Raw genomic sequence first — 20,111 nt, forward strand, 5'->3', positions numbered from 1 at the left:
CCCTTACTAACAGTGCGGCATAGTTTTCTTCGTGAACACTCGTTTCACGCGCGTGCTACGACCATGAGTGAACGTCAAGTGCCGACCACCGTTATTCGTTTTTTGGTATGTGGAGGCAGTAAAAATTCGTAAATTCTTCGACGTTTACGAAATCAATTTGGTAGTGAGAACCTGAGTAGCTCTTCTGTATTTAAATGGGCCAACGCCTCCAAATATGGCCGCGAAACCGTCGAAAAGGAGCGTGGACCGCGAACCTCACACCAAACAACATTTGCTGTGTAGAACAACTCATTTGGGAGGATCGAAAAATTTTGGCTAGAGCCTATCATTCACGAATACCTTCAATATGGCAAAATAACGGCGCGATGAAGCCAAAGAATCCCTCGAAGAGCAAAAGTTCAACACCCACAATGATTTAGAGGAGTTTGTGCACACATAGCTGTCCGAGTTGCACAAGGAATTCTTCGATACCAGCATCAAAAAGCTTCCGGAGAGGTGTCAAAAATGTCTAACTAGTGAGGGGATTACATAGATAAACTGTAAATCGAAGCTACAAATAAATTGTGTCAAAAGGCATTGATTAGTGAAAACAATGGGATTTCCTTTATAATATGGTGCGGTTTATGAATACAGTGTATTAAAAACAATGTAAACAAACAATATGAAGCTTGAATAAACTCTATTTAAGGTACTCCCATCGGCCAGTAATGTATTTGTCTGGAGGTAGCTTCTGTAAGAATGTCTTTCATCTACTCTATCATAATTCTCTCAAGGCCAGAAAACGTCCAATCATATTTTTTATTTCTGTAAAAGCTACAAACTTAAGAATCAAAAGATGTTACGAAGCGGATTATTATGATAAAGAAAAGTCGTTGGTTGATATCTCTGTTATAAACTATGCTCTCACAATTGAAGAAAATAGTTGCCGTGGCCTTGATGTCAGACTTTGATTGACTGTTCTTTTTTAAAGCGAAGTCAATTACTGATTTTCCATAGATAGTGACAATTTGTGACATATTCTTAACTTGAAACAAAACGTTTTAATGCTTTGTACAAATTCCATGCTCCACTCAAAAAATTGCAAACAGAATTTCACTAACGGTTTCAAACTTGTTTTAACATATGAAGTATGAGTTCAGTTGATATTGATGCAGTATAAGCCGACTTCTGCTATGAAGATTTGGTCAAATCAGCAAGAAAAAACTGCAAATTGCATAAAAAGTCGTCATAAGTTACATACTCACTATCATAGATTATTCTTGTAAAAATTAGTAAATTAAACATCTCCTCTGTATTGATTTGACAGTGCTTGTTACCTATATCGCTATATGTATTTTCTTGCAGTTTCTGTTTTCAATCATTTGTTCAACAGTTCCAGTTCCAAGCGGTAGTTTCATCCCTGTTTTTAAAATTGGGGCCGCGTTTGGTAGAATAGTAGGAGAGTTAATGCATATGTGGTTTCCAACAGGTACATTACAAATTATATGGTTATGTCATAAGAAATATTTACCAAATTAGCATAGAAAATTATAGAATAAAAGTGGATAATAAAACAACTCACAAGATACTAACATCTACATTTCTAGGGTGTTCCGGGACTCGATGAAAAAAATTCGGGAGTGAGTAGATGACCTGAAAATAAGGCTATGGCATAAAAAAATTGCCATACGACCCCTCGTTTCTAAGTTATAGGCGTTTAAAGTTGTGAAATCAGAACTTATATTTAAGTATGTATATCTTCTAAATATCTTATAAACATATGTCCGTATAGGGTGGTTGACAGAATTAATAATTCTACACTACTATCTGAAGGCCAGGGGCGGCACATACTCAATGGTTAACAATCCGTAACTTTTCCAGGGACAACCTGTAAAATCTAAAGACAACAAACTGTACAATCTAAAACAGCAAAAATGAAATTTTCAATCGATTTTTAAGCAACAAGGTACTCTTTGTTTAACTCAGGAGTCAAACTATGGCCTTTGATCATTTCTCCATCGGTGAATGGTTTTCCACGTTTTGCAATTTCAAGAGCCACACAAAAGCTGGCACGAGTTGCAGCCTCTTGTTCAGTTTTGAGTTTTGTAAATGAAGATTGCTGTGATTTCAATCCGCGCTTCATAGCTTCGAATTTTTCAGTCCGCAAACTTTTTGTTTCCTAATGACGTTTAATGTTATATTTTTTGAGAACAAATCAAACATAGCACCTTGTTACTGGACTCAATTACGAAATACTGAATGTTCCACTGATCTTTGAATTTTCTGCAATCACTATCAATTTTTCGCTTCTTTTCAATACTATTAAATCACACACAAAAGCAACAATTCAAATCAAAATACTGTTACAAATATGTCTTAAATTAATAATATGCTGAGTTGCCGTTTTGCGAACTTTGGTCCGTTTTGCAGCCTTTTTTAAACGTTGCGTACTTTTTCGGATTTTTTTTTTTTTTCATCAGTGGACTATTTCACTTTTTACCACCGGTAACAATGATAATATGGTTTTGACCCTCGGAACTTACTGGAGTAATCAGTATTTCCCTAAGGTTGGAAAGTTTGGAGACCCCTTGTTTAACTCGATAAAATTTATGGTTTAGGATATATGTATATTTTTTGATCGATGTACATGCCAAGGAAACCAAAATTACTATAAATTCTAATTATTTATTGCAAATACTCACAGGAGGTATTAAAACAAAACATTACTTACATAAGGAAAAAATTGAAATGTAGAAAAATTTAGTCCGTTAGCCTACAAATTATCAAATAGAAACAGAGAAACTATAATAAATGTTCGAAGTGGGCACTTCTACACGCTTCCGTAGTTTGCTGAGTATATTTCTTTGAAATTGGAATAGGATTCCAGGATTCTGCTTTATAGAATCACAATGAAAGTTTATTCTATAGATCTTTTCGTTCCTTGTGTTTACCAGTATTGCATATACCAAGCTTCTACGATATCCTCAAACAAATGATTCCATTGTATTTAATTCAGGGGAACGTTGTGGCTATGTCGATCAATTTGCCTATCAGGAAAAATGTTGTTTGATTTATTTTTTAAATCATTTACGAAGTGGGGCGGGGCTCCATCGAGCATGAACCACATGTCTCACTGACTATTCAGGTTATTATAAAAAAATATGGACCTACTCAATTATTAGCCACTATTCCTGTCCACAAATTAACACAAAATCGATGGGATTAATAAAAATAAAATCTCGTGTGAAACCAGCTTCATCATTAAACAGTAATTCTCTAACAAATGTATTATCAGCTCGTTGTTTATCTAGAAACCATAGGCAACACCGGTAGGTAAACACAAGAAACACAATGATCAAAGTCACTACATGCACATACGTAATCATTCATTGCAAATTCATAATTTTTTTCTATTTCACAGCTTTATTTCCACGTCATCTACTCACTCTCGAATTTTTTGCATTAATTTTCGTATTTTGTATAATATATAATAATATTGTTTGTCATAACTTATTGTCTCTTAATTTGTGATATTAATCAAATAATTGTTTATTGGCTATTCCGAATCAATATTAGTTTCAATTCCCTCAATTTTTTTAGGTATGCGTTATGGTGGAAAAACTTCAAAGATCATTCCAGGAGGTTATGCTACAGTTGGTGCTGCAGCTTTTAGTGGATCAGTAACGCATACAATTTCTGTATCTGTTATAGTTTTTGAAATGACAGGTCAAATTACTCACATCATTCCAATGATGATTGCTGTATTGATATCCAATGCTGTTGCCAGCCTTCTTTATCCCAGTATTTACGATAGTATAATTTTAATAAAAAAGCTGCCATATCTGCCTGACCTTTTGCCAAACAGTAGTGGTAAGAAAATTAAAATATTTGATAGAGAACGTGACTGATTTACCATATATTTTTTGTTTCGAAAACTACATAACTATTACTAGCATCAATATATAAAATTGTTTTCTTGAATGATACAAGCTGACCCGGCAAACGTTGTTCTGCCATATAAATTATATCTACAAAAAATTTTTCTAGTTCAATACAAATAAATAACTTACTATAATAGTCCGGGAACCGGCAATCCCAAAAGACCCGTGATCCTGGAGTTGCAACATTTTTATATACATAAATCGAGAGCTATTAATTAGAGGAACAAAATACACTCGGTAATCGAATTATTTGGACGAAAGTATGAAAATTAACCATACAATTTATTGATACAAAAGGAAAAGTATAAAAATATTTTTGAGCATTTAACGTATCCACAAGACATTAATAAAAAAGAAAAAACAGTTTTACACGAATGAAATGTACAATGTACAAATGTAAATGCGGCAAGATTTGAATTATTTTTGAAGTTCTTTGCAAGTACAAGTGACAAAGAAGATTTTTATAAAGGCATGGTGAATTTTAATTCTATAGCTTATTTCAGAAACGTATAGAGCAATAAAATATCATTAGGTATGCAAAGGAACCACAGAGTGACCCAACGAATATTTAAGCCACTTTCATAGTTTGGCATTGATTTCATTGTAAAAATTTTTTTTTATCAAGTGCAGGTAATACCACCCGGGTTGGGGTCAATTTATGAGTTTAGCCTATTGTTATCCATCCACAAACACTGAAAATATTGTGCCAAAGGCGTGCCGGTAGGATACTCGTAAAAAGAAAAGAATTTTATTTTAACAGAATAATAACATTCCGCCGTGCTGGAAAGCCTTATCACAAAAAATTTTACGCACAATATTCGTAAATAAAATGTGACAAAATGTATTTCATATGATTCAACCGAATGTGGATGGCAATTCATGGAAAATCATAAACTCGAACCATTGTGGTATAACGGCCCAGCGGCACCACTAAAAGTTGAAGAGATGATAATAATTATATTCTGCTTTAGTATAAACAATTGTTTTATCTGAAATTAATAAGTTGATTACGATATTTTAATTGACTGAAATAAAAATGAACTCGAAAAAAAATCTCCTATATTTCCTTCGATTCTATTTATCCTTTTACAACTTTAAATTTAAGATATAGGTATGTTATGGATGAGAGTATTTTGCGAGTCAATGATTGTACAGTAATTCTGGAATTTTATGCATCCAGTATTTACATGTACAGCAACTTTCCCATCGTCAATATCTAATAGTTTAGAGAAAGTTGGCGGATGGATGCGGGAGCTCACAACACGTGTTTCTTTACATGAGATCACTTAATTAACTGAGAGATAAAACTTTCTTTATCAGTTATTAATAAAATGTGAATAAATAATTATTGCACTAAAAAAAAATCTTGCCAAGAAAATTAAAGTTTATCATTAACAAATAAGATATGGCGGTTGATTGAAAATTAAATAAAAAAATTGGGGGTGGACTACTTTAATATTTAGGGGGATGAAAAATAGATGTTGTACGATTCTCAGACCTACCCGATATGCACACAAAATTTCATGAGAATCGGTCAAGCCATTTCGGAGGAGTTCAATTACAAACACCGCGACACGAGAATTTTATATATTAGATAAAAAATAATCGAGAATGGTCAATGCAGCACAAAATATTATGTATATCTTATTCAAATTCATACAATTATGTTTTCTATTAAGCAACAACGTTTACTTCTCAAAAGTTGTGAACTAAATTTAAGAAATAAAAAATAGTCGGATGGAGTCATATCAGGCAAATATAGTGGTTATTAGAAAAAGTTTGTTGGGCATTTTTTCAGAAGGGAATCGTATAAAAGCTCAATCTTATGGGATCTCTAAAAATCTGGAAAGGAAAAAAAGAAGAAAGATGAATGGAAAATAACATTAATTTAGAAATGAATACATATATAACTATAATCAACAATATTACAATGATGAAATTCAGGGGACTCATTTTCTTCAGATCAATTGGGATCATTCATCAAGCCCGCTGACAGTAAGACAATTATTCAGCACATTCTGAAGGAACTGAACTACTCATAAGAATCTTTCATCGATAGTCGATTTATCTTAATTTAAGGTCTCCCTGCAGTATTTCCTTACGAACTTTCATTTGTAATGTATTGGGTGTCTGGTATTATTATTTATAGACAAACTTCCACCATTCCAGAGGTTGTCAGAACATACTAATTGTTTCTGAATTCTTTTTGAACAGATTCTATATTTAAGTAATGTAATATTTTACCAATATACCAAGATAATTGTTGGGTTAAATCAATTTATTTTCCCAGGAGTTTATGGTGAAATCACGTCTAAACATTTTAGAGGTAGTTTAATGACACTACCTAACACAATACAAACAATTATTTTTAGAATACTAATATCTTCCAAATAATAGAACAAATATTCATGAAGCTAATACGTACCACTTTTTAATATGTTCTTGAAATTCTTTTTTGTTCACAAGTAATTAATTTTATGAAGGGTTATTAACTTGGGCTGTATTTATTAGCAGAAAGATTTTATAGAGTAGATTTATTCTCTTATTTACATTTGAGTTTTAAAGTGAAAGGTTAGGTTAGTTTAGATTAGGTTAGGTTAGGTTCTGTGTAGCTAGAACCGCTACAAGTGGCAGTGATGAATTAAAAGCTGTCACTATTTTAGTAAGACTTTGAGAAGGATTTACGAAATCTTGCTATTTTCCTTGTTTGTGAGGCAGTTGTATAGTGAATGAATACTATATGAGGTAAATTTGGCCAGAAAACGTTGCTTTGACTTTACATTAAATTTCGTACTTTGGGAAGGCTATGAATAAAGAAGGGGGAGGATTCAAACTGAGACAGTTAATTGAGATAAAGTTTAAGCAGGGTATTTTTTTGGTCCAAATATTAGAAAGTTGCTGGGCAAAGCTTTTTCTTAATTTTTTCCTGAGAATTTGGGAGATATCAGCAACGAGCAGGGTGATAGATATCAGAACATTGGAGATTTGGCATATAAAGGAAAAATGAAATGCTTTACTAAGAGATATTTTTAAAATATTTTTTTGCCTATTTTCATATTGAGATAGGCTCATAGTGCTATTCAGTTTTATGTTACAGCATTTTTGTGTACTAGTATAAATTAAACAATTTCATACATAGTCCAATTTTCTGTACGTTTTTTTAGGTATGTACAACGTATATGTAGAAAATTTTATGGTACGAGATGTAAAATATATCTTCTATGGAATGACCTATCAACAATTAAAAGTATTACTAAAAGAGAATAGACAAAGAAAAAGTTTTCCGCTAGTGGACAGCCCAGAAAATATGGTCCTTTTAGGATCGATCCAGCGAATGGCTTTGATTCAAATTATAGAAAAACATATAGGAAAAGAAAGACGACTGCAGGTATGTAAATGTCGTAACGTTGTTGATGTTTGCATAAATGTAATTTTTTCCTGTTTCAGGTCGCAGCTATAAGACAAAGAGAAGCAAAAGAAAGAGAAGAGCAGTTCTTAGCAGAAGAGAGAAATAGACGAAGACCATCAAGATTTCACGTAGTTCCAGCTCCAGATTTACTGAATAGACAAATTTCCGAAACCCATTTGGATCAACCAACTTATAATCCAGTTATAGGATCTCAACCAAAAAAATCCATCCTCAAAAAAACGAATTCATTTACATTGAAAGGATTCACACCGTTTTTATCTACTAGTCCAGGAAATACGCCCTATACAACTGTCACGGGAGCAGAAAGTCGAATTCGTTCAGCTTTTGAAGCTATCTTCAGGTAACACAATCATTCCATCTGAATTTTTATTGCAATTATAAATACAGGTAACAGAATTCTTTGAATTACGATAAACTCTTTCTTATTTTATCATTTATATATATTTATAAATAAACTGTAAGGTAACTGTAGTTCATGACAACAGAAGTTAAAAACGTTTTTATCACATACTCGTTCTGAATGGTCTACAATCTATTTTTGGCTTTAATTACATTAACTTGATATGTATTTCTTATAATTGAAAAAGAAAATACTTCTTTGAATCATTTATATTCTGTACGTCAATTATTAATTACAGGAAATCCGCTCAACTTCAAGATGTGGACAATAACGCAAACGAAGATGTTCATACTACGCCACCAAGTCCAACTATGTCTAAAAAAGTACAGCTGGTAAGCTAAAAGATTTTATGCATCAGGTATATCAAACTTCGGTCAGAAAACCTCAGAACATCAGAGCTTTATATTCTGAACCATGAACTACATACATAATCCCCATACAATCCAATTTTGTGAGGTAGAAAGAAACCTTATTATTGATTATTAAGGTGTTTGTTAACATTTTACTGTGGTAATGTCATGTCATTTGTAACGTCAAAGATAACCTGACAGATTTGATTAAGTATACCGTCATATTTTTTATGAGAGTCCTTGGACTAAGAGCTGATCTGCTAAATGCCTAACCCAACCTAATCTGAATTACAGTAGAAATTCGATTATCCGACCCTCAGTTATACGGATTCGTGATTAAATAAGTAAGTAATATTGAGTTAATTTACAAAATGTTTAACATGTACTAAAAGTCGAATTTATGCAAGCACGAACGAGTCGGAACCATAGAGATATTACAGATAGAGTAGGCATGCTATAGGCGCCCATACAAGTGGGAGCGTCTGGCCGATAGAAAAAGAGAGAGAATAATTTATGTATTGCTGTCTCTGTCTAATGGCGCATGCGCGTTGATTAGATTTCGTGTACGCACTTTACCATTGCCCATTGAATCAGAGACACACATGCGCAGTACGCAACGAAAGAAAGAGATAGAAATACATAAATGATTCTCTTTCTCTTTTCATTCGCTAGACGCTCTCACTTGTAGGCATGCCTACTCTATGGTAATATCTCTATGGTCGGAACTGGCATTACCCCGCACGCGCCCCGCGCGTTTCGTTATTGTTTTAATTAGTTATCAATTATTCTCCGCATTGATGTGTAAAATATTTTAAACAAAATTAAACTTCTTATTAAATTATGATTATTTTTGATTAATAATATTATTTATTAATAAATATTACTATTATTAAACTTATTTTAATTCACAAAACCCACTTTTCTTCATACATTCGATTATCCGAATCCCTAAGGACAACAATTAGTCCGGTTAATCGAGTTTCCACTGTATTTTCATTATGTCGTTGACATGACGAACTTTATATTTCATATATCTGCATTTTAACTTTGTTATACTATTTAAAACTCGACTGATATCAAGTGCCTAATTCTTTAACATGACCCTTGAAATATTAATGTAATGTAATATTAATTTGACTTGAGTCAAAACTTCCAAATGTATCTTAGAGGACTCTATTGAAAAATGTACAAATCTACAAAATATTTTCCAGTGTCGTTCTTTTTTCTTTTTTGAGTTATAATGGTGCATTTTCTTCTAATTTTTGGTTTAAGTAATAAAATCTATTGAAGAATTCGGATCGACAAGGTTTATAACTCATGCTCTAAAACATGACAAAATAATCCTTTCTGAGCTTGTTTTAATTTTATTCAGAGGCTTTCTAAGTAAATTCAGAAAATCGAATTTATTGAAATATATGTTGCGTTTGTATTTCCATTTTATTAAAATTTTCCTCCAATACATTAAAAAGAAACATTAAGCAGCTAACAAACATGAGTGGAGTTTATCAGTGAAACTAATTAAATTTGGTTTTCTTTGCAACTCTGATTGACATCTAAGATGATGTAAAACTACGAATTACCGCCAAACATTATTTTCTTTCTTTGTTTTTGTGAAACATGAGGCAAAGCTATTCATCGGAACCAGTCTATAAAAACTCTGGCTTCAAATAAATAACAATGACTGCAAGAATATTGCCAGCCTAATAGTTTACTTTCCTCCTACTCGTTATATGATGTTGGACCTTATAAATGTTTTCTTGCAAGTCATTAGAATTTGGAATGCCCCAAGCCTCAGTACTAGGTCTATTTGGTTTCTTTTGTTTATAATCGACATCGCCTATCTATACATCGGTGGTAAAATTTTACAGACGACACTAGTTTCTCTTGAAGCTACCCTGATCTTTCAGCACTTCATAGGACCATACCTAGTGACCTAATTACCGTTAAATCATGGTGCGATCCTAATTTTTTCTGTCTCAACGTTTCTAAAACTAAAATTTTATCATTTAAAAATACATTGCTGCCTTTTCTATTAAGTATCTCTACCATTGACGTCGTTGAATCTTCAAAATTCTTAGGGCTTGTTGTAGACAATTCCTTATCTAAAAAATTGAATTCCTTCTCTTTTGCGCTGAGATGAATTTCCAATGAACTGAACAGCAGAGAACTGCAGAGCTCACTACAGGGACTTCAAAAGATTAAAAATTCTGACTCTTCCTTCCTTATTCATTTTTGAATCCGTCTGCCTAATTCGTAAGCACGCTTCTCCAATTTCAGAGAGGTCGTTGAATGGCTTAGGAACGCGGAGCCCGACCTTTACCTACCTACGCCACGTTCAGAGCTCAACTTTTTACAATGCAAAAAAATACACAATCAATACCAATTGAAATCAAATCAATATAATCTTTTCCCCTATTTCGCAATAATTTGAGGGCATATTTTCTGGAAAGTGCCTTCTACTCTGTAAACGACTTCTATTCTAATAATAATTTAATTCCGGGAATACCGCATAATGGTTTAATTTTTGCTATGGACTTATATACTAATTATTACCTATTACTAATACCTGAATGTTGTTACTCTTAGTAGGTTTCTTCTGTATATAGAAATTCTATTGTATTTGTATCTTTAATTAGTTATTTTTGTTTGTTTTTCATTTTTTACAAGCTTTTGTCTACAAATTGTAACAATTTTTTGTCTATAAAATATTTCTTTCTCTTTTAAACCAATAACAATTACAGCAAGAATATCACCAGCAATGGTTTACTTTCCTCCTACTTGTTATACTACATATAGTCGCGTCCTGAGAAATTCTATCTCAAAATAAAACTTTGCATTGCGTTGCAGTTAAGAATTTTGTTCTTTAAAAAACTATTTTAAAATGTTTTTGCAGCTGAATATATTTCTATCACTTCTGATCTTATAAATGAAATATATACTTAATAGAATTTCTGAGGTCGTTCATAAATTGTTTTATTTGTGTTACAGCCAATTGAAAGAGTGTGCGACATGAGTCCAGAAGACCAAATCAAGTGGGAAGAAGAACAAATGCAATTGCCAGTGGAATTCACTTTGTGTCATATTGACCCGGCTCCTTTTCAATTAGTTGAAAGAACTTCGTTGTTAAAAGTTCATTCACTTTTCTCCTTGGTTGGTGTTAACCATGCTTTCGTTACCGCTATTGGTAAATTGGTTGGAGTAGTAGGTTTAAAGGAATTGAGGAAAGCAATTGAAGATGCCAATAGTGGAAACAATCCAACGAATTCTGAAAGTATTGTAAATTTAAGCAATGATAAAATTACTACCAGTGTTATTAAAGATTCTCTAGAGAATATTCGTGATTCTATAAAAGACTCAAAAGTATGAACTTGTACGTATTTTAAACAGGAAACTTTTGAAAAATAATACAAATGCATACTCTGAATATCTATTAACTAAATGTTATTTAGAAGCATACAAATATATTTTGACGGGCTGCAAATCGCCATATGTTCAAAATAACTTATTTGTAATCATCTTTTAAGATTTTCAGATCTAGGTAACTTGAACAATACCTATTTTATATTGTTATGAGGAAATAAAGAAATAAATTCTTAGTACTTTTTATTTTTGTATATATACAGAAATTTGCCCATTCAATCCTCATATATCTTAAACATCTAGTAATAAAAGCTAATAGTGCTTTGAGAACACCATAACATTTTTTAATAAAAATTTTGCTTGGAAACATGATTATATACATATTTGAATAAACTTTTATGATCTTTCGGCCCCGACGGTCACATAATTGCATAACCTTCATATATTTTTAATTGTAATCCTCTAGGGAATCCAAATTTGCACCGTTGAGTACTAAGAATTGGTGATTTGCATACAAGAACAGACTTTATATATCGTCAGCAAATAATTGTTTCAAATTATTTCATGTAAAATAAATCGTCGGCGTTGCAGGTTTCCTGCGGTTTTCTTGTAACGTAGTGAACTGGTTCACCACCCAATTGGCCAACAATAGGGAATAATGCAGCCGCAGCTGTACCCGCTCACTAAGCTACTCCTAATTAAACAAAAGAATACAAAAATAAACAAAAAAGTAACGAAAAAACACAACTCTGAGAAGAACCGTTTTTTTGGATGTTCCTTTCTTTCACTCTGTTTAAATTATTATTTTATTTTTTAGCCTCAAACGGTACAAATCACACATCTTCACCACAATCCCCAGCCCTGCAGAGGAGTAAGTCCTATATCAGGGCCAAACCTATTAAATCCCATATTCAATATGAAAAATTTCCTCAACACACTCAAAACAAACACAAGAAATCTCTATCTGATGTAAAATAAATGTATGTTATATCCTGCTATCTATTTTATTTGTAAATCCTATTGGTCACATATTTTTGCAGAACCGATATGTATATGTTTAATTACTTTAATAAAGGTACACTAATCCAGAAAAAATTTTCCTTACAATTTTAAATTCAAGGCTGAAAGGGCTAATAAACCACCATGAGTGTTAAAGTCAAATAGTCTATTAACACTCATGGTTATAAGGTTGGATTTGTCAAAGAAGGCCACAAAACCCCTGTGCCTAAAGGGAAGACTGTATTTGCAGCTGGAAGCTCAAGACGACAAATTTTCTCATACTGGCGTGAAATAAGTTATATCATTGAAAAGTATGTATTTACTTAGTACCTTACATAAAAATATGGTTCTCAAATATTTCCCAGCTCAAAAAATGAATAAATAGTATCAATTTATCATTGCACAGACTAAAAATTTATATTAAAACTAATCAATAAATGACAGGAAATGATTGCTTCCTATCAAATAATCATTTTAAATCTTTCTTATATTTATGGTAAAGAAACCAATATAAACCATACATAAAATTAATAGGTGAAGGTACATAATTAGAATTACTGGCATATGTAATAACTTCCTCAACTGGCATTTCAATAACTTCTATATTTTCTCCATCAACCCCACCTCCTTTGTTTTTTCTCATAGCATCAGTAACTTCACAATAATACAAAGTTGAGTTAGCTCCAGTGGTTTCTGTCAAATTTTTTATAACACCAATTTTTTCAAGCTGATCAACAGTAACTTCATATCCACATTCTTCTAGAATTTCTTCCCTTGCTATTTCTTCTGATGTCATATGTTTATCTTCTAATCCAGCACAAAATTCTATAGTTACACCTAATTTCACAGGATATTTATTAGTGTCTACTTCGCTATACCTTTCATCTTCTGCAACCTAAAAATGAAGGAATTATTGAGCATATAGGAGTAACTATAATATATTCCCAACATAATATACTTCTTTATTTTTATTTCCAAAAAAAGTATATACATAGATAAAAACGATTTCATACAATTTTAATCAATATTATTTAATTAAATGCACACATATAATACAAATACTTTGTAGATTTTCGATAAATCACATAAGTTTCTTTTGTCAGTTGCCTTTGCTATAGATATAGATCAAATTAATATTAACTTGAAAATACAACCTGTTGGATATATGCAGAAGGTCTAAACTGTTTGACTAGTACTAAAACATCCCTTGTACTATTATATACTATTATTATAACTCCATTTCTTTCAGCAAAAATATTAGAGCTTTTTTCTTTGCCATTTTGTGTGTATAGTATAGTTCGAGGACTAGTATAGATAGTTGGAATATAATCTGTTAGGTAAACGTTAGTAACTTTTTCCATGTTAAAAGTAACAAATTATGTAGAAATTATTTTAGCTCATTTCAGATAAACATACGAATATCTTCCATAAATTAAGCATCACACATGTAAACAAATGATAGGTATATAAGGTTTGTTCCAACCCATCGATGACGATTCAGCGTAATAGAGATTACGTGTTCCAACCGGCCGGTTACCGTTATACGAACGATTCTATTTGCGTTCCAACCGACTTAGGTATCGTTTGTGAATCGTTTCAGGGACGGTCTTTTCGATACTTGGTTGATTATAAGTACTGTTACAAGAACGGTGCATAGCCGGAGATTGCGCAGAAAATATCTATAAAGGCTTCCGATAACCGTTCCAAGTACGGTCCCGAGTAGCAGGTTGGAACAAACCTATAACCTCATAGAACTAACTATTTATATTACGAAGTGAAAATCACGTGTCACTACATGGCGCTGAATTTGGGGTGTACAGCGGTGAACAACAATACGCGGCATTAGTGTGACGTCACAAACATTCTTTGTATCTAAACAAACCTAGTAGCCATACTATTTTCCATTTGTGTCTAGATTTTTGATTACTTAAGCGTTTTATAGGAGTTATTAAAGGAAAAAAATTGTTAAAAAGTAAGTAATCTTATTCACTTGATAAAATAAAAATGGTTATAATAATTTAAATTGACAAAAAATACAGTATTTTCTCATTTTAAAAGCTATATTTTAGGTTATGCTCACTGGATTAATGTATACTATTGGAATAATATTGAAATATATTAAATTAAATAATACTGATTATTTGTTCTAGTGTCATCAAAGCATGATTTAACATTATCTGCAATAGCAACCTTTTTTAAGAACAATATCGCCCAACTACAAAGAGGTGAAAACTCTTATAGCAGTGGCAATGTGAAAAAAATGATTTTCGATCCTGCTGTTTCCCCTGCCCTACTTCGAGGTGAAGTTACAGCCAGTATGAAGAATAGAACTTATAATGTTGAGGTGAGTTTTGAAGTCATATCAAAAAGATCGTTGTTATTTTGCATAATCATGTTATTTTTCAGGTTTCCATTGATTACGAGGATGGTATATTGGATGCCACCTGCTCCTGTCCCAGGGGACAAGCAGTATGCCATCACATTGCAGCTGTATGTTTTCATGCACACAACAACGTCAGTGTTACTGACAAAACCTGTGTGTGGAATCAGCGCAAACCTACTGGCGATGGAGAAAAAATTGAGGATTAGTGATCTCTACAAACCAAAATTTTCTAATTATCAGGCTTTTTCGAGACCAGCATCAACCCAAGAAATGGCAGATTTTAGGAATGAATTAGGATACTCTAATCCAGTTGGATTTACATGGCTGTTTATGCCTGAGCAATCACAATTGACAAGCATAATAAAGAATATTGAAGATATTTTATATTCACTAGAGTATACACAGGCTACTGACAAAGAGACATTTTTAAAATCAAAATTCTCAGTAGATATCGATACTATAAATAAAGTTGAACAAATAACTAGAGGACAGTCAATTAATGAAAATTGGCTAGTTGCTAGAAAGTACAGAATAACTAGTAGTAAATTTGGCTCTATACTGTCAGCCTGCAGGAGGAACAAATTCTCAAAATCTTTATTTTCAAGCCTACTAGAAGGGTACGAGCTGGATGGTATACAAGCGATAAAGTGGAGAAAAGAACATGAAGTGACAGCAATTGCTGTATTTCAAAACATTACCGGATTATCAGTGGATCCAGCCGGACTTTGCATGGACTATTGTGGATTTTTGGGTGCTAGTCCTGATGGGTTTGTTAGCGAAAGATGCTTAATTGAAGTAAAGTGTCCCTTCAAACACAGAAATGTTGGAAAATTGAGACCAGTGTTAAAAGACAAAAACTACATAGTTTACTTTGAAGAAAACTTGATGATAATTAACGAGAATCATCACTATTATCACCAAATACAAGGTGCGTTACATATTGCTGAAAAGGATATGTGCTATTTAGTAATACAGGTACCAAGTGACTGTATCATTGTACAAATTGGTAGGAGTGAACAATGGACAAAAAATTTAAATATTTTAAAAACATTTTATATTTCAAAATTCATACCATTTATTTTATCGTAATAAAATATTAACAATTCTGAATTTTTATTCATTTCCTGCAAAGGGAATTAAATTGAGAGAAAGTTTTGAATTTAAATGATTAACAATAAGCTATTTAGAGTGTGAAAACTTCAAACACTACGTCACTTTTCAGAGTTTCTATCCATGGCTCTCAAATTTTAATTGCCCTTAAGGCATTTTGTTTACAAAAGTGTGACTACATATATTCTTCTCAATTAATATGAAAACACATATAAACTGTCTTAATTATGTAATCGTAAGCCAATGATTTACATTTGATAAAAAGGGGAAAATTAAGGTTCGGTAAAAAGAACTGTTTAATAAAACTAGCTATAATAACTTTATTTGTAAGTAAAACAACAGATTTAAAATAACAATGTATATATTACAGACAAGTTGATACAATGCAAAGATAAACATGTTTTACAAGTTAAATAGGTTCATAAGACTTAAAAACTATTTATACAAAATCTAACTGATATGATCAATCTTTTGAATCCCTTCATAATAAAGTTGTCCAACTTCTTTAATTGAAGGATACTGCAAGTTTGTTAAAGCCCCTACTACCTGAAACACAGCATCAGCATGTGGTAACAAAGAATGTGGAATTAAATTTAATATATTGAACACCTTCATTCTCCTTATAGCACGCTCCACATGAATCCTTGCTCGAGCAATGCATTCAGTTTGATGAACTTGTTCTGTAGTGAATTGAGGAGTTGTAAGAAATGGGGGAATGTTAATATGAACTCCGGGAGGCATTAAATCTTTAATTAGGAATCCTTTATCTGCCAATACCAAGTCTCCAGGTTTAAGTTGATTTAAGATTCCACAATCTTTGACAATTTTTTTGTCTGATGTTGAACCTGGATATAAACATGATAAAAATGTAGCTACACCATTTGGTGCAACACCTACTAATCCTTTGCATGTATTTCTATGCTTATATGAGCTGTACGTCAACTTCTGGGAAGACATATTTTGGCGATTTATACAAGTATAAACTTCCGTACAATCTATTATAATTCTACAATTTGTGAAACTACTAAAACAGTTTGGTAAGCACAACTGATTTTTACTTTTATCTGGTATTCCAGACATGAATTGTTTGAATAAAATTTCATGCAAGGCATGCACCCATGTTGTTACAACATTTGAGACTGTGCCTTGTGAAACATTAAACCTTACTGCTAAATCTTGATGTGGAAAATTTTGTTTCAATTTCATCAAAGTCATGAGCAGCTGATCAATTTTTCTCATTTTTTCTACCTTCCATTTAAAATAATATCTTATTTCATTTTTTTCCAACAAATGATACAGAGCCATGAATACATCTGTTGTAGGCAAACCAGTATATAAAATGACCAAGTTATTATCACTCCTAATATGATCAAAGGAGAATGTTTCTGATAAGTGAGAGAGAGAGAGAATATAATATATAAGGGTGTTTGATGCTGTTTAGTCTTATTATGTGTTTTTAATCATTTTCGTAATTTCCCTTATTTCCTAAACGTATTTGTGAGGTTAGAACAAAAGGTTGTGTTTAAGAATTGGTCTAAAAATGACGAAATAACCCTTTTTAACATCATGGAATAAATTGGAGTCAGAAGCAGACCACTAAAAGAAAGTGAAGCGGGACATATAGTATTACGTGGCCTAGAAGGAGAAAATTCGAAAACCATTGAAAGTTTGTGTCTACAGACGTCAGGTACAACTTCTCAGCCTCATGAGAAAACAATTCATCTTAATGACGTAGATAAAGTTTGGAAATGCATTTGTTCGTGGAGTATCTATACGAAAATACTAAAAAGGTGCACAAGAGTTTTATTGGCCACTAGAATAGGATTTTAGCAACTAGTACATACGATAACTTTTACCACGTTTTTATTGTTTGAAAGTGCACTTTATGGACGTGTGGTTTGTTTTTATCTCAGAAAAGCACTATAAACAGATATATTATTTAACTATTTAGACTAAAATTTCAAATAATACTATAAAATAGTATTGTTTATAAAACAAAATTAAGCTTTATGATCACCTCTATTGAAGTTTAAAAGAAAAATTAACAGATGTCGTCCACCTCGTAAGTTTCACGAATAGGGATTATAGATCTTGAATCAGATAGATCGTTTATCAACTGATGGTGGATATTAAGTTAATGACTTATCAACAGTTTCACTTCTTTCATTCAATTAAAAGTGATTAAATACAATCCTCTTGCTTTGCTTCAGACTATATTCCTCTTTTTCTTCTATCAGAAAAAGACGGAAACAGAACATCTGTTCTCACTTCGATATGATGGGATATGAGGAATGACCGACACATACATTCAGCTCATTGTATTTTAATCTACAATTCACTTGTCAATAAAAAGTGAAGGCGTAGTGGATTGCACCAAGTTTAATTCCTTGCTGCTGTCTTGTATATTCTTCTTCTATTAGAGGGAGACATATTAGAATTTGATAGTATTTGCTATCAAATCAAATTTTACCTTACCTTTTTGCGACTTTTTTTTAACACGCCGATATTCTAAACTCACCAGTTTACAGCATTCAACATAGAAGTGGGAATATTTATTTAATATTAACTTCAAACTGTACGATTTCGGGTTATGTGAAATGGCATTTCTGATTGGTCCAATAGGGATCAATTAATCACAGCACAAAGGAAAGCCAAAAACTTTTTATTTTCCAGCGCGGGCGCGAACGTTAGTATTTATGACTTCAAATTTATTACTTCGTTAACTTTCCGAACGACAGTGTATGTGATCTGAATTAATTTCCAAAAATTTGGATCATGATAGGAATAAACCCATCATAGTTACTGGAAAGCTCTATTGTACAATATTTATTAAAACGGGAAAAAGGTTTATAACATTCAATTAAACATTTTGACGTTTTGCTAAATTCATCTGTCATCTTCGTCAAATTAATTTCTACTAAAAACTACTTCACACTCAAACTAAATTCCTTTAATTGGTCTTGGGCCTCATCTCAGGGGCCCAACGGGCTATCTTGACACTGGTAAATCAAAGTTTATACTTTTGGATCCCATAAGTTTTTAAACCTCAGGTCTCTACTTTGCTCCCCATTTAGCACGTATACTCTAAGATGAAAATACAGATATAATTGGTATATTATTTTTAATTCGACAGACAAACTTAATGCATTACACAAATAGGCTTTAAGGAGGAAAAACAGGCAATGACATTTTTTTCACTATGAAGTAATCGGCAGCACAAGGGGTAGTTGAAACTCCTAATATATTAAAACACAACTTACTTTATCAACAAAGTGAAGACTAAAAAAATTGAAGATGGGAAAATTTTTATCTCCTTTGATGTAAGTTCATTATTTTTCAGCGTGCCGATGCCGCACACCTTAGAGTACTTTGAGGACTTACTGAGATCTAATAATTTGGGGGCTGATGTAATACAAAATAATATTTACAATTAACAAAAATATGTATGGAACCAAACTATTTACAGTACACCAACGAATTCTACAAGCAAGACGAAGGAACAGTAATGGGCAACTGCCTATCACCGTTTATGAGTCATTTTGAAAAGCAAATCAAGTATGTGGATAAGATTTTCGCCATATTCAATATGAAGAAGGCGAACTTAGACGAATTCATTTTGGAATTCAAGTCAAAATATCCATCTATAAAGTTCACCTATGAAATTGAAAATAATGGACAGTTATCATCATTTTAGATTCTTCAGTAGGAATAGTAATAGGCTAGAATTTGTGGTATTTAGGAAAAACACTGCTATATGCAGGTACATCATGGATGATTCTCTTCATTGTATCGAACATAAGTCGACCAGTCTCCGTTTCCTGGTACATCGGTTAATCCAATTTTCACTTACCATCGAGAGATACAATAAGGAAAAGACCTTTATTGAGGATGTAGCTGTACCTAACGATTATGATAGAAGAACTGTGAATATGTTAATTAATCGTTGCAGTTTTAAGAAATGTCTAAGTGAAACCACTTTGTTCAAAATCCAAAATGAAAAACAAGAACAATTTGCTCTAATACCTTTCAGTCTTGTTTATACAAAAGGAATATTTAACAGAGTGGGTTTTAAATTGGTTTATTAATCCAACAATACATTAAAACAATTGTTGGGTAATCCCAAGGATAAAATACCAAATTTGGAAAGGAGTGATATGTA

At 32.3% G+C, this 20,111-nt stretch overlaps 4 protein-coding genes across 5 annotated transcripts in view; 2 read left to right on the top strand and 2 right to left on the bottom strand.

The window, feature by feature from the left end:
- The window catches only part of LOC130448362 (chloride channel protein 2-like), a 33,722-nt gene extending 22,026 nt beyond the window's left edge, over positions 1-11,696 (top strand). For both annotated transcript variants that reach the window (XM_056785719.1, XM_056785720.1), the window contains 6 exons: positions 1,345-1,468; positions 3,580-3,849; positions 7,085-7,308; positions 7,368-7,690; positions 7,989-8,082; positions 11,089-11,696. In XM_056785719.1, the coding sequence (XP_056641697.1) occupies positions 1,345-1,468; positions 3,580-3,849; positions 7,085-7,308; positions 7,368-7,690; positions 7,989-8,082; positions 11,089-11,466 (1,413 nt within the window). In that variant the 3' untranslated portion in view covers positions 11,467-11,696. The remainder of the gene's footprint in view (positions 1-1,344; positions 1,469-3,579; positions 3,850-7,084; positions 7,309-7,367; positions 7,691-7,988; positions 8,083-11,088) is intronic.
- Positions 11,517-14,079, bottom strand: LOC130448363 (uridine diphosphate glucose pyrophosphatase NUDT14-like). Its single transcript, XM_056785721.1, has 2 exons — positions 13,614-14,079; positions 11,517-13,354 (listed from the first exon to the last, which is right to left on the bottom strand). The coding sequence occupies exons 1-2, from the start codon at positions 13,818-13,820 to the stop codon at positions 12,929-12,931; spliced, it is 633 nt and encodes a 210-aa protein (XP_056641699.1). The 5' UTR covers positions 13,821-14,079; the 3' UTR covers positions 11,517-12,928.
- Positions 14,080-14,339: 260 nt separating this feature from the next.
- LOC130447674 (uncharacterized) lies at positions 14,340-15,911 on the top strand. The gene is made up of 3 exons (XM_056784626.1): positions 14,340-14,431; positions 14,610-14,803; positions 14,866-15,911. Coding segments are annotated over exons 1-3 (378 nt in total). The 5' UTR covers positions 14,340-14,430; the 3' UTR covers positions 15,049-15,911.
- Positions 15,912-16,402: 491 nt separating this feature from the next.
- Positions 16,403-17,191, bottom strand: LOC130448288 (uncharacterized). The gene has a single exon (XM_056785574.1). It carries the CDS (start codon positions 17,189-17,191, stop codon positions 16,403-16,405), a length of 789 nt encoding a protein of 262 aa, XP_056641552.1.
- Between the last annotated feature and the right edge of the window lie 2,920 nt (positions 17,192-20,111).

This window comes from Diorhabda sublineata, chromosome 8, assembly GCF_026230105.1.
Source record: "Diorhabda sublineata isolate icDioSubl1.1 chromosome 8, icDioSubl1.1, whole genome shotgun sequence".
Taxonomy (NCBI): Eukaryota; Metazoa; Arthropoda; class Insecta; order Coleoptera; family Chrysomelidae; genus Diorhabda; species Diorhabda sublineata.

Bases quoted from the DNA above. Each gene is read 5' to 3' on its own strand.
- LOC130448363 (XM_056785721.1), bottom strand. From the start codon at position 13,820: ATGGAAAAAGTTACTAACGTTTACCTAACAGATTATATTCCAACTATC. The intron at 13,355-13,613 runs GTTGTATTTTCA...CTTCATTTTTAG, and splicing joins CTTCTGCATATATCCAACAG to GTTGCAGAAGATGAAAGGTA.
- LOC130447674 (XM_056784626.1), top strand. The intron at 14,804-14,865 runs GTGAGTTTTGAA...GTTATTTTTCAG, and splicing joins ATAGAACTTATAATGTTGAG to GTTTCCATTGATTACGAGGA.
- LOC130448288 (XM_056785574.1), bottom strand. From the start codon at position 17,191: ATGAGAAAAATTGATCAGCTGCTCATGACTTTGATGAAATTGAAACAA.